The 15,721-nt window shown below is 31.1% G+C and overlaps 1 protein-coding gene across 3 annotated transcripts in view; it reads left to right on the top strand.

Moving 5' to 3' along the window:
• The first annotated feature begins 623 nt into the window (after nucleotides 1-623).
• The window catches only part of LOC145255792 (fasciculation and elongation protein zeta-2-like), a 157,748-nt gene continuing 142,650 nt past the window's right edge, over nucleotides 624-15,721 (top strand). Inside the window, exons 1-2 of one of the 3 annotated variants that reach the window (XM_080114475.1) lie at nucleotides 624-972; nucleotides 7,081-7,440. In XM_080114475.1, the coding sequence (XP_079970601.1) occupies nucleotides 7,109-7,440 (332 nt within the window). In that variant the 5' untranslated portion in view covers nucleotides 624-972; nucleotides 7,081-7,108. Of the gene's footprint in view, nucleotides 973-5,908; nucleotides 5,985-7,080; nucleotides 7,441-15,721 lie in introns of those variants that run through there. The other 2 variants (XM_080114476.1, XM_080114477.1) reach the window with 2 other exon arrangements.

Genomic DNA, 15,721 nt, shown 5'->3' with positions numbered 1-15,721 from the left:
AGAGAGAGAGAGAGAGAGAGAGAGAGAGAGAGAGAAATCCCTGTGGACTCCAAAATGGCTGGGCCGATTCTTATGAAATTTCACACAAATGTATCTTATATGTCTTATATAGGTTTTGTATCTGAATGACCCCAAAAAGTACCAAAAATCGATAATCGAAAAAAAAAAACATTAAAGAAGGAACAGTCCGATTTTAACCAAAGTTAACATCACACGTTCCCAACTAGAGCAACACATGACGAATGGGTGATTTCACCGATTTTGATGACAATAAAAGTATTAGAAGTGTGAAACATTCATTAATTCTCATTCAATCTCGGGCAACGCCAGGTCTCCCTGCTAGTAGAACATAATACCAAAGTTCTGTCATCAATTTTCTAAACACAATCTACAGAAAAAATAATCTTAATATCAAGTAAATAATTACGTTTTCCACTTTTTCCACAAATATATGCTGTTAAATAAATGTCAACTTAAAAAAAAATTATTTATTTATTTATTGATTTATTTATTTAGACTGCAAATTCACTTGTTGGGGGAAAAATAAAGCTGATGTGCCAAGTTTGTCACTCGTGCTATGGGTTGGCCATCCTTGTACTCTATTGATTAGAAGTAAATGCTTCACTCCCTTTCTAGCTTTACGATCACGTGAGTGAACGGATGGATAATGTATTGAACTACTGCAGCTGCACACCGACTGAGAGAACGATGAGTCAAGAAGAATAAGAATAAGACGTTGTATTATACCTACATCCCTTTACCTACGCTGAACCATTGAATCGTTCATACTTACATCGAATTTCTTCCTTTACTTTTTTTTTTAAAGTTTTTTTTTTATCAATATCTCTTTTTACCTTCCATCTCTTCTTTGAATTTGAAAGAACACCATCATTAAAGATGTTGTTATAATTCTCAAGCCTTTGTCATTTAGATGTAACAGCTCTTTGTGTCATATTGTCACAGTTTGGGCAGGTAAGTTCGTGTTTTACCTGAATGCACCACAGCCCAATTTCTATCCATTGATCTCTATGTGCTAGACATTATGGTAACGTCATACAGCTACTACTAAATCGTTGTTTGTTTTTGTCTGATTTAAATAAACTCCTATATATATATATAGTAAGTAGTAAGTTACAAAATATATATGGCGATTAAGCTACACTGAATATTTCGCGTTTCATCCACTCTATGACTCTTCAGGCTTATGCGCATGAGCCTGAAGAGTCATAGAGTGGATGAAACGCGGAATATTCAGTGTAGCTTAATCGCCATATATATATATTATAACTTACTAACTAGCTCTACCTACGTATTGAGCACTTTTGAAGTAAATACTTAAAGTTTACGCATAAATTCATATTTTCGTATATTAATTTTATGTGAGTAAATGAAGTAGTTATATATATATATATATATATATATATATATATATATATATATATATATATATATATATATATATATATATATATATATATATATATATATATATATATATATTCCAGGTTATAGATATCCAAACGTAAAAGCCAATGAATATAACCAGGTTAGAAATAGTGCTCAAAAAAAAGGCGAGATATTTTATTTATTAACAAATTACATTATGCCGTGACGTAATGTAATTTGTTTACTTAAAAGTAAATAACACACACACACACACACACACACACACATACACACACACATAAGAGAAAGAAAATAATAAGCTCTACTCTCTATTGCGTATTGTTTTTTTTTATTCGGTTGGGATTAAATTTTCTATATAAATACTGTTATTTATATTAGTTTGAAGTTTATCATTGCGTATATCAGGTAAACACTACATCCCTTTGTTTTCGTTTATATATATATATATATATATATATATATATATATATATATATATATATAATTATTAATCTCTCTCTCTCTCTCTCTCTCTCTCTCTCTCTCTCTATATATATATATATATATATATATATATATATATATATATATATATATATATATATATATATATTAAAATATAATTATGCACTGACATGTGTTTCGTCGTCTACGACTCATCAGAGTGGCTGGACGAAACACGTGTCAGTGGATAATTATATTTTAAAAAATAATACATATGCCGCTGCCGCTCTCCATTTGGGAGTACCAAAATTGGTTAAAGGGAAACTTATTCCCAACTCGCCTTTAGGTAACAAATGCACTTTCGTATATATAATTGCATTCATTCCCCACCCCCCAAAAGGATCGCAAATAACATCCACACACACACACACACACACACACACACACACACACACACACACACACACACACACACACACACACATATATATATATATATATATATATATATATATATAATAAACTCCACAGCCAAACAAGAGCCATGACAGTACACGAACCGACTGTCATGGCTCTTGTGGGCTGCGACGTTGTTTGGCTGTGGAATTTATTATATATAATCTCTCACATTCTGAAAATCATATATATATATATATATATATATATATATATATATATATGATTTTCAGAATGTGAGAGATTATATAGAGCCATGACAGTCGGTTCGTGTACTGTCATGGATGGCTCTTGTTTGGCTGTGGAATTTATATATATATATATATATATATATATATATATATATATATATAAACTTGGTTGTAATAGAATCCTACATAAATAGTATAAGGTTTTTCTCTTTTCTTATCATTTTTTTTCTAGCTGGAGATGGGGCCTCCTACCGGATCTCAAACATTCACCCACTATCTCATACATTCCAACCGAGAGATATTTTTAAGATTCCAACCGTTCCATTAAGTGCAATTGTTTGTATCTCTCTTGCACTTGAGTCACCTTGTATATTTGTAATGCAGTTTAAATTTTTTTTTCCTGAATCGGGTTGTTGCTACAATTATTGGAATAATGGAGATCTTCCTAAGATTCCAGTTTCTTTTCATGTCGTACATAAGACCTTGGTATTTCATTATCTTGTCCCTCTCAGCTCTATTTAACTCATAACACTGATAAAAAAATGGAGTAAAAACTAACATTTTTGTTGGTCTAGCATGCTTAAGTTTGAAATAACATTTTGTCAGTCTATCAAGCTAAAGTGAAAAATATTTTCGTTGGTCTGCCATGTTTTCTGTCACAATTACACATGTCAGACAAAAAAAAACAAAAAACATTGTATCAATACATCTGTAAAATATATAATGAAGGGCGTTCCAAAAGTAATGCCTCCTATTTTTTATTCCACCCGAATGAATCAGAAAGGATTTCAAACTGCATTGTTATGATGACTGAACTTATGCATTTATGACCTGAAAATTTTATCTCTCTGTGCTGCAGATATATTGACGATGTGAGACTGTAAGAAAGCAACTCCTGTCATGGACGTGCATCAGAAGCATGCGATGCGTCATTGAATTCCCCCACGCAGAAAAAAAAAATGAACCGATCAACATTCATCGGAGACGGTTGAACGTTTACGAAGCCGCTGCAGTAGATGTCACGACAGTTCGAAAATGGTTCGTCGATTTCAGAGTGGCAACGGAGATATGAGTGACAAAATGTGCTCTGGACGTCTAAGCACAGTCACAGACTTATCTTTTAGCTCCATGGTGGTGGTGGGGATGATGATGATGATGATGATGATGATGATGATGATGATGATGACTACTATTAATATGTTTCTTTTCTCACAAAAAAAAAAGCAACATGCAACATTCCTGCATGTTGCTTTTTTTAAAAGGTACAAAAGCGGTTTACTAAAATTTAAATTCAAATATTTGAATTTAAATCTATGCATCTGCATCAATCAGAGAAATTGCATAAATAAATTGCCATCGCTGGCACAAGTGCATTAAGAATGGTTTTGAGTATGTATTATAGAAAAATAAATTCTTGAGCACAAATCTTGCTCGTTTTTATCTTACCACTCTTCAGTTTTTTTTTTTCGTTTTTTCTTGTTTTTTTTTAAATAGGATTCATTACTTTAAAAACGACCCTCGTATATTATGAAATAGCGTTTTTAATGGACACATCTTTATTATACCCGTTTTTATTGTTTTCTTATTTTATAAAAGGTTTTAATTATGTTCTTAATATATAGAGTGGCCAAAGACGTTATTGAGGGATTTTTAATTTGAATAGATTCTTTACTTTTTAACGACACCTGAACGAAATTTTAACATAATATGACGGAAACAATGGAGATTTGTTTGCAAAATAAATAAATCAATAAAAATTAAAAAGAATTTATTTACGAAAAATGACATCTGATAAAAATGCTATTCAAACTAAAACATGACAGACTAGCAAAAAAGATATTTCAGACGTAAGCATTACAGAATAACGAAAATAATTTATCTAACTTTGACAGACTAACACTGGCTTACAACTTGAAGATCTTCCTAAGGCCATGGAAGATAGAAACCTGTGGAGGGGAAAAGTAAATTTGGTACGGGTAACCCGCCCGATACGATGGTGATGATGACAGACTAACAAAAAAAAAAGAAGAAAAAAGAAGCTATTCAAAATTTAAGCATATCACACCAACGAAAATGATCCAAATAAAGCTTGACAGACTGGCTAAAATTCTATTCAAAATTTAAGAATGATCAACAAGAATTCCATTTTAAAATACACGTAGATTCATTAATATGTCTAAAAATAAAATGATTTCTAATTTAAGTGTGACAGACCAACGAAAATAATATATCAAACTTTAGTATGACATACTGACAAAAATGTTACTCATGATAGACCAACGAAAGCACTTAACACTTTAACTTAAGCATGACATACCAGCAAAATCGTTAGAATGCTGCAAAGAAAGTGGGCTCCCACTACCGTGCTAGAAAATTACTTTCACCAGAAAGTAATCTATATCTTTACAAAACCACCATTCACCCATGCATGAAGTATTGTTGTCATACCTGGGCTGGTATATCCACCAGTCCACCACTAGTTTCTCCCTTTTCTTAGACAGGATCAAAAAAAGAGTCTCAAATCCAATACGTCTCACACTATCAACTAAATCCAACCTTTTTCTCATCAACACAATCCATGTGCCTGGTCTACAAGTACTTTAATTGAATTTGCTTCAATGATCTTATAGCACTTGTTCTGCCTTGACGTACATATTCCCAACTAATTTGACATGCAGCAAAATTCCACCCCTTCAGTGTTGGAGTCCCTAGATGCCAGAAAACCTTCTATGTTAACAGTTTCTCCCCTTGGAGTATGGAATTCCCTCCTTACTTCTTGCTTCCTTGACTATAAAAATCTGCAGAAGTTTAAATGTAAGGTGAACAAACATTTCGCTGTTCAATTCCCCACAGTCTTCTGTTAGAAACGATCTCAAATAGTAGCTCCTAATGTTCCAAATAACAAAATGCCTGGGTTTGGGGCGAAAAGGAGTTTTAAAAAAATATTCAAAATATATAGAGATGTGTAGATGAATCTAAAATAGTTATTTCTTACTTAAGTATAACAGAATTATAAAAATGCGATTTCAAACTAGATTATGACAGACCAAAGAAAATCCTATTTCTGACTAGACTAAATCAGACCAAAGAAAATGCTATTTCAAACCAGGTTATGCCAGACCAAAGAAAATATCATTTAAATCAAACCATACTAGAGCAAAGAAAATGTTATTTCAGACCAGACTAAACCAGACCAAAGAAAATACTATTTTCAACCATACTATACCAGACCAAAGAAAATGCTATTTCAAACCAAAACATAGTAGACCAAAGAAAATACTATCTCAGATTAAACCAGACCAAAGAAAATGCTATTTCAAACCAGACCATACCAAAGAAAATGTTATTTCTAACTTAACAAGGTCGACTGACGAAAATGTTATTTCAAGCTTAAGCACAAAAAGCTATTTCTAACTTTAGCTTGACAGTCTAACACAGACTGAGCGAAGGACGGACACAGCTTAAAAAAGACGTAATCACTTACAGTAAAATTGTATTTTGCTAAAGGTATTAACCTTTTTTCTTTCTTTTTTTTCAGATTTATAATTAGCTACAACCGTTTGATTGCTTTTATATAAAAAAAATATTTACATGTGTATGTATGCGTCATTTTTATTAGGAACTAAATCTTGTTTTGATAATAATTAAAATTAACTTTTTAAATTTAAACTGCCACTGCTTTAGCTAAAACCATCTGTTAGCAGCATTTGCGCAGCTACAGCAATTACGCTAATGCAGTTGGTTCCCAGGCTTAAAATTTTTTTTTTTAATATGGCGGCAATCTAGTCAGCTCTTTAAAATTTACGCGGCACATCTATCACAAAATGATAAACATTTAAATAAATATTTAACAATGCTTACTCGTATGCAAAAATCAAAATACCTAGCAAAATACCTAGCAAAAGATTTATTATGCGTTTTATTTCTTTGTTTTTTTTTTTTTTTGTTTTTTAAATATATTTAATTATTCATATCACGTAAGTAATAATGTGTGAGTTAATATTTATTCATACAAATGTCTCCGGTAATAACGATATGGAAGCTGTTTTCCACATGTAAGAATTTGTAATTTCCATCTATAACCTCTATCGCGATACAGTATACACTAATGTGCCGTTGCGAGGTGGCTGGGAACCACTCACTGACTGCGCTAATGTGTAGATTAAATTTCTTTATAGCAATACATAGAAGCAGCTACTACTATAATAGTATCGATAATAATAATAATAATAATATCACGCTATATTGATAAAAAGATATAGAATATTAGTGATAATAATACTAATAATAGTAAAATACCAATGCAGAGGGGGGCGAGGCTTATTTTATTTAAAAGGGGCGGGGCTAGTCTACTTTAATGAGAAGCAGACGACACGACATTCAGTCAGAGCTAGAAGAAATTCGGTTCGGATTTACTAGTGGAAAAAAGGTTAGGTTTAAATGGAAGATATCAGCTATCATTTTGCCGTTGAAAGAGGCAAAAAATAATCAGAAGGATATAGAATTATAAAAAATAACAATTTTAATATATATATATATTTTTATCAATTGAAAAGAAAATTATTACGATCTTTTTTTTTCTCCTAATTATTTGCTGCTGAAGGTGAAGGCCGTCATTTCTTGCTGCGAGGATGCGGGGCCTTAAGATGGCGGAACTACAATTCGAGGCTCCCCTGGCCACCTTCGAGAGCGACGAGTGGAACGATTTTAACGATTTCCAGACCGTCACGGACGTGGAGAACTCCAACAAGAACCCCAAGCCTTCGAAAGGACCGAATGAGAGGAATGACAACAATTTGGTTGTTGAGAACCACTTCGGTGAAACCGTGTCCGGATCGCTTGAGGACCTCGTCAACACATTCGATGAAAAAATCACAAAATGTTTTTGCAATTTCGAAGAAAAGGTGGAAAAATTCGCCCCCGTACAGATTCGGACACAGGAGGAAATTATGAACGATTGCCAGTAAGTAAACCAGTCCACCCAGACTGCCCTACTATTTATTTACGTCATTGTTTATTTATATTTCATCTTTCTTTGAGTCTTCTTTAAAGAAAAAAATCTCATTCAGATTTTCCCATAATACCTCGTGACCCTCTATAAATAAATAAATATTGTTTATATTTAATTTACAACCACAAACGAACATTAATATTTGACATTTGTCTATAAAATTTAATTCTAATTAGAAATTTACTTTCAAATTGACACACAGCGAGATCATATAGGATCTTTCGTTTATCTTGCGAAACTTTGATAAATATACGTCAAACTATATTTTTTATTTACTATTAATCAAACATTGAAACGGTTAGCTTCCAAAATGGCAGCCAAATAGTATCGACTAGTTTTCTGTGATTTGTGAAGAAGCGGCGTCAGCGGCGATGATAGAGCAAATAAATTTTATGTTTAATTGGTACTTCTTCATTTTACGAACCGTGCTGAAATTAACATTTAGAAATCCATTCTTAACATGGGGAGTGGCGCGTTGTTAATTCTGTACTTCTACTTTGTAATTTAATAAACAAAAGATTTCGTAAAAATAGAATTTAACTTGGATCTTACCTAAAAAAATAAATAAATAAATAAATAAAAAATGGTAGGATCTGTCAACTGCAGAAATAGCGTCTAAATCTTATTTTTTATTTATTTTTTTTTTTTTGATTTATTTTTTGTTTCCAAATATTTTTGTTTTCTGATTGTACTTTTAAAGGCAATTTATTCGGCAATATTCTATATTGGTGACGTCATTATTGTTACTATATTTTAATTTAATTTAAATTAACACTCATTTTATTGTTTCTTGCAAAACACAATGTCCCTTACCACTGGTCCTAAGTCCGAATGACAACATTTCAATAAACACTTGATTTTATTATTTGCTAATTAATATTTCCAAAATAAAAAGCAAATTAATATTTGTAATAAATAAAAAAAAAATAGAAATCTGCAAAATTCTGACAGATTAAAACGGTGGATGAAATTACTCTATCACCGCTTAGCAAATCCGACATGAGTCGATAAAATTTTACAGCCATTTTGAAAGTTAACCGTTTCAATATAAACGATTACTATATTGTTTGTTTTTTCCTCTCGTCGAATAACTCGTTTTGACTTTTGAATATATAACTAAAGAAAAAAAAAGATGTCCGACATAAATGTTTATGTCGTAGCCTTAGACATTCTGAAGCGATTTTGAAGCCTTTTAACTGTTGATTCGAAGCGATTTTCAGATTAAAATTAACGTCCATCAGCAAAAGTCAAGTATTATTGTTCATTTGTGCTTATAAACCAAATTAAAGAAAACGAAAATCGTATTTCTCGAAATTCTTAAAAAAAAAAAATAAATAAATAAATAAATAACCAGTAGACCTATTTCTTAATTTCTCCAGTGTTTTTTTCTTATTTCAGCTTTGTTACTTAAAAAAAATAAATAAAATGAAAAAAAAAATGTATATATAAATATTTACAGGGGAAAATATATAACATTTTTATTAAGCGTGTTAATTTCTCTCTTTTTCAGCTGACAATATGAATACTAAAATATACGATCGCAAATTAATGTAGTCACAAAATGGGGGCTCTGTTTACTACATAATTTAGACTAAAACCTAATCCCTGATATTTCGACCACCCTGTTGCTTTAATATTACAATTAGCAGGTGCGTGTGTGTATACACTATAACTAGCAATAAATAGTTATTGTAAGATTATTAGTTAGTTTAAATGATGTTAAAAAATAATGGAAGTAGTAGGCTGTTAAAAGAATAATCCACATAAGATATTTTTCTTTTTAACCTGAAAAATTGCTAACCCATTTTTTTTTGTTTATTTAGAATTACCAATGACACTAAAAGAAAAAAATAGACGACGTATGTGTCTCGTATCATATTAAAAAAAATCACGTAAATTGATCAAGTAGTTTTTTAGTTAAAGAAAAGAAAAATTTACGATTTTTAGCGATTCTATAAATGCATTCTTTGTAAGGCTGAATTTGATCTCGATACTTCGAATTGAGTTGTCCCTCCCTTATTTATGCTCGATTGCTTGACCAAAAACCTGGCCGATCAAAATTGACCACGTCTCACTTCGTTATAAAAGTTGATTGTCAAAAACACCAGAAAAAAAAAAAAAACTACTTGATCAATTTACGCGATTTTTGGAATATGACACATTGGTTCCGTACATCATAAAGATTTTTCTGATTTTTTTTTATTTTAATGAGTGTACTTCAAAATAAGCCACAATTTTTTTTTTTTTTTACTTATCTAGTTTTTATACGGCCATAAGTGATCACAAAGTCGAGGATGGTTTTATTAAATGAAACAAATAGTAAATTGATCTGATATTATGACCATTTTTAGGTAGGGTAGATGTGTCTATTTAATGCGTTATATGGAACTTTTCAGCTTTAAGATAGATGTCATTGTGACAGCATCATCTTAACTAACTTATAGTTTTATAATAAATTAAATAATAATCTAATTTGATCATTAAATTAAATTCGTTTGTTTTCGTCGGACTACTGTTCTCATCTTGAGTGTCATTTTCACACCGTTTCCGTCGATGTAACCTCAGAACTTCAGATCTCGAGATGAGAATAGTAGTCCAATGAATCCAAAATACAAATAACCAATCCTCGTCTCAAAAATTCAGCAACGTTGGTTGAACTAATTCGGTTAAGATAATGTTTCAATGACAAACATCTTGAAGCTAAAAACTTCAATATTTAATATAAATATTTCAATTAAAATGTCCTTTGCAGATCCATTTTTTTTCTTAACCCATCCATTTTATTCTAATTGTTTTAGATTTGCTGTTTTTTTTTTTGGGGGGGGGGATTCTTCCAATTTATTTATACAGGAAACGGATCATGCTATTTTTCTTTTTAGATAGTTGGGTTTTTTTTTTTTTTTTTAAGTTAAATTCAATTTGGTGTTTCTTCAGCATTAGAGCGAAAATCGAAATATTGAGTTTCACGTAAAACCAATGTTATCTACTTAATTATGTCGCAATAATGAACATATCCAAAAATTATGAAAAACGATTAGGTAGAAAAATAATTATGAATGAAAATAGTTTTCGAAGAAAATAAGCGAACATTGAGTTTTGTTAAATTGGCTTATGATTTTAGAAAATTATTACCTCCATTGTTACGAGTCAAACTTTCTGTTTTTTTTCTCTAATTGTCTTCGAAAACTATTTTCATTAATTATTTTTTCTACCTTATCGTTTTTCGTAATTTTTGGATATGTTCATTACAAATAAGTACCATTGGTGTTAATAATAACGTTATTACAGCACGGTTCGTATTCTGCATAAATACTTTTTTTTAATCAGTCATGCTGATAAATTAATTGCAAGGACAGATAGAAACATGTGTTACTTTTTTAGTATTCTCTACCCCATTATTTTGGAAATCTTAATTAAGCCCCTTCCCATTTCTTTAATAATCCTAAGAATTTCAAAAGTATATAATTGATATCCTTTAACCCTCTTTGCTTTTCTTTGTACATAATAATTTGATCATGTACCCCAACAACCCCATTCATCCCATACAAGAAATATTTATTTTTAAATAATAAATAATAAAAATTAAATAATCCAAGACAAGGAGCAGTAAAGTGCAGTATCTGTTCAGTGAAGGAGAAATCAGTACTAGTGCAGTTTAACATTCACAAGCAAATGGTTTTCATTTTAGGCGGTCTGTCCGGTCAACGTAAGAGTTAACAAAGCCCCCCCACACACACACACACACGCACTGTTAAGAATGACTTTCTAAATTTGCTTGTGAACTGTAGAAGTATCAAGGGGTCCTTCTACACTGAGGCAATTTTAATTTTTATCCCAATCCAAACTCTGCGTCTAATCTTGTGGAGCTGAGTTTTTCTTCCTATCAAAACTGACCTTGTGCCTGCCTCTTCCTTTGTAGGAAGGCAAGTCAATAAGGATTGACAAAAAAAAAAAAATCTAAATCCAATATTTTTTTAACTTGTAAACGTGCTCATTAATTTTTCCGTTCAGTTTTTACTATCACTTTTTCATTCATTAAAATCGTTAATTTATTATCGTAGGTGCTTCTTGCTTGCTGTCGTGTAGACCTCAAATGGAATGGATGACTATTTTATTACTTAAAACTCAATTTTAAATTGATCCCTGTTGTTGCTTTTGTATTTTTGTTGACAACAATGAATACTTATTTTTACATTATTGCGTAGTTGGTTGATTTCTAGGTGCTTCTACAGAATTTGAACCGAATTTAAATTGGCTTTCTTTCAACGAAACCTAAAATTTAGATTAGGGTTAGTCAGGGTTAAAAAAAAAAAAAAAAAGAAAAGTTCGGTTCAAATTCGGTAGAATTACAGATTTCTACAATAGGGGCGCAATGGATAAATTACTGTTCGGTGGTTAATTTGAGAGAGACTGAGACTGTTCATCCTTTACTCCTAGGTTGTCAACTGGAAAATAAAAATGATTTTCTCCTTTTTCACCGGTGATTACGTTGTCACAATGGAAAATCTTTTAATAGAAATAAAATATTTTAGAGTAGGAGAGGAGTACACTTTATGGTGCTTGTTAAGATAGACGACTGATCGATTTTTTTTTTTTTAATATGTCGTTTTAAGCAAAAGCAATACTACATACTTAACTGCCATGTCAAAAATAGTACTATATCCAAAAATTACGAAAACTCATCGAGTAGAAAGTTATTTATGATTAAAATTGTTACAGAAAATTGGGTGAGAAAATTATATTCTTCTTAGATGTATAAAGTAGACGTTGAAGAGTTCATATACAGGGGGACATAACTCGGAACGCATATTTTACATTACATTTTAATGGTGACCAACATTTTAGCCTTATAGCGAAAGACTTGTGTTTTACTAAATCACTAGCAATTCTACTCTGAATGTTCATAATTTTTGGATATTACTATTTTCGACGTGACAATTCAGTTGGTAATATTGTTTTTACTTAAATCGACATATTTAAAAATTCGATCTGTCGACTCTATCTTAACAAGCATCCACTTTACTCTATACATTTAACATAGAATAATCAATTCTTGTTTTCTATTTCTAAAATGACGGTCGTTCTCTCCCAGGCAATCTGTTAGTGTTAAAAAAAATAGATCATTTTAGGTTATATTTACATTAAATTTATACAGTAATGTGAACCCCCTCCTCTAAAATCTAAAAGTTTTATTATTAGATGTGTAATTGCACAGAAGAAAAAATAGAATCTTTGATTTTTTTTTTTTTTTTTTTTTCCAGAAGATCTAACAAAGCAAAAAAGGGTTGATAATCTAAATATACAATTAAATGTTACCAAAACCAAGCTAAGTTACTATTCTACCTACCTGGATAATTTTTTTGTGTTTTTATTTTAAAGTTTTTTTTTTTTTTTTTTTTTTTTTTACTTAAAAATGAAGGTTGCTTAAAATAGATTAGAATGAAAAAAAACCCCCCAAAAATGGTCCCAAAAATCGAAAATTAAAAGTCTGGATAGAAAGAAACACCTCTGATAAATGTCGTGCGAAAATATAATGTTCTACCAATATTTTGTTTGAATTTCGATTTTTGACTAATTAAGACCTGAACAAGACCACCATTTTAGTTTTTGTTCAAACTCTACATGTTTTACACTATTTTTATTTTTAAGTAAAAAAAAAAAAACACACTTTAAAATAAGTTAAAACTTAAAAACTTATGCAGGTAGGTAAAAGAGTAACTTAGCTTGCCTTTGGTAAGATTTTGTCTTTTTTGTTTTGTTAGCTTTTCTGAAAATCATTAAAATCTTATTTTTACTTTATTTGATAGCATGGGGGGCAAAGAGTAAAATTTTACCAATTTTTGACATTTAATAATTGTTCATTTTTGACATTTTCAAGAAATGGCAAATGTTTGGAGTGTAGAGTTGTAATGATTTTAATTGTTGAACTATAAATTTAATTTGACACCTGGATTGAAACTCGATATTTAAATGAATATGTATTTTCTTTCTCTTTCATTTAATGCTAAATTGTTTATTTAATGTTTTGCTGTTATTTTTAAGTTAAACTTAACATTCTAACAAAAAAAAAAAAAAAAATCAATACGTATTAGCATTTTTTTTTTAAAACAACAATATTGATAGTACTGCTTCTATAAGTACTAGCATAACTTAATGGTCACTCAGTGGTTCCCAACCTGTTTTTATGCTTATTGATTTGTGAAATTTGTCATCAATTCAAATAGAAAAAAAAAAAAATAAATAAAATAACCATTTTTTTTTTAATTCTATTATTCATGCTCCGATCGCATATTTTTGCTAGGAGGATGGTACGTAACAAACGAATACATACAACACTGCTCCCCCTCCCCAAAAAGAGGAGGTAATGCCTGAGATGATGGTATCATGATTAGCGACTATATACTTCACGGTTCCATCATCCTAAAAAAAGAGGAGCTAATGCCTAGGAGTATGGTATTATGGCGAAAGAAAATATACTACACTGTTATCTCTCTCAAAAAAAAAAAAAAAAAAAAGAGGTAATGCCTGAAAGGTAATGATGAACTAACATGTACTACACTACCTCCCTAAAAGAGGAGGTAATATCTGGGAGGATGGTCCCATGAGAACAGAACAGATAATACAATACTGCTCTCTCTGAATTAAGCATTAAAACCTGGTATAGTTTGCTATTGAAAAAGAAACGCCTGGACCAGACAGCAAACTGAAGTAAACGACATTATCATCACTATAAGAATGGTAAAACATAGATAAGCAGGTCACTTTTCGAGATATACAGGCAAGAGGTAGACATATAGAGTGACAGAATGGACCATAATGCAATGGAAAAGACCTAGGAAAAGGCCAAAACTTTATTTATTTATTAGTAAATTACACTCGTTTATCAAGCTTAACTGTGTTGTCATTTTTTATAACATTTACAACAACAAAAGTACGATATATTGTTTTAAAGTCTAAGAAACGCTTTTCTCTGTTAGTTTTGTCTGTTTTTCTGTGACTAGTCAAATTCATCCACCCTGCTAAAGCCCATTGGATAAAAAAATTATTCGACAATATTCAATATTATGCTGTTTAAATTATAACAATGTTGGCACATTGCAAGATGGAATGCATTATGCTCTGTCTCAGTCTACACAAAAGAAAAAGAAATTCCTGGACCAAACAGCAAACTGAAGTAAATGAAATTGTCACTTCTGTCATACAAGCGGTAAAATATGGATAAGCAGGTCACCTTTTGAGATACAGACAACAGTTGAACATATAGAGCAACAGGATGGACCATGAGGTGGAGAGATGACCATGACAGCCAACTAGCTCCTACTTGACCATGTCTAGCTACGAATCAAACAAGGTGGAAAGAAACCAGGGAATGAAATAAATAAAACTGACATGATGATAGAATTTGAAGTTCAATCTGTAATAATATAAAATCAAACTGTTGTAAATTTAACTGTCACACTTGTGCACAAAATGAAAATAAAACAACATTTTTTTTTTTAATCGTAATAATATAACTAGCCATCCATGACAACACTGTGAGGTCATCTTTGTAAACAAAACAATCTAGATCACACTTGAGCCTTTTGGGAAATTTTTCTTTGTCACTTACAGGCTCCAAAACTATTGATCAAAATTGCACCAAAATTTTGCAAGAAGTGCCTATGGCATGCCAAGTTTATCACTGGTTGATTAAAATACTGCTGTTATTCTGAGTAGTCTTCTGCATAAAGTTGATATTATATGATCGTGCTCAGGATTGTCTGACTTGCATGAAGTCCTCCTCACTGGTCTCAGCTATTCGTTAGACCTTCAAGATTGCAGGTTTTTACACCAATATCCCAAACCAGGCCAAATAGTTGCATACAAAATCGGGGAAGGTTTGCCCTAGACCATACACAGGAATGAAAGTTTTACATGCAAAGAAGCAACGTTGTTATCTTCACTCTGTTAATTTATTAATTCAAGCCTGGCACATATTTACAAAAGAGATGACCAAAGAATGAGATTCTGATCATTCACTTCTGGGTTTACATCATTGCCCTGTTAGACGGGTTGTGACCCTAATACCACTGGCTACCAGAGTTGTCCACCAGAGATGATCCTGCTAAGAATCGCAGTTTCTGACATCAAAGGGTGCTTAATTAGAATTATACTTTGTGAAAAAAACAAAAATACAATAAAGTCTACATGATGTACGTATTCGTCAGGAACGAAGATGTCATATTACAAAAAA

This window comes from Euprymna scolopes, chromosome 31 (genome assembly GCF_053919585.1).
Source record: "Euprymna scolopes isolate OS-2025 chromosome 31, ASM5391958v1, whole genome shotgun sequence".
NCBI classification, from domain to species: Eukaryota; Metazoa; Mollusca; class Cephalopoda; order Sepiida; family Sepiolidae; genus Euprymna; species Euprymna scolopes.
The sequence above is the reverse complement of the archived record's forward strand: the minus strand, read 5'-3'. Positions and strand labels throughout refer to the sequence as shown.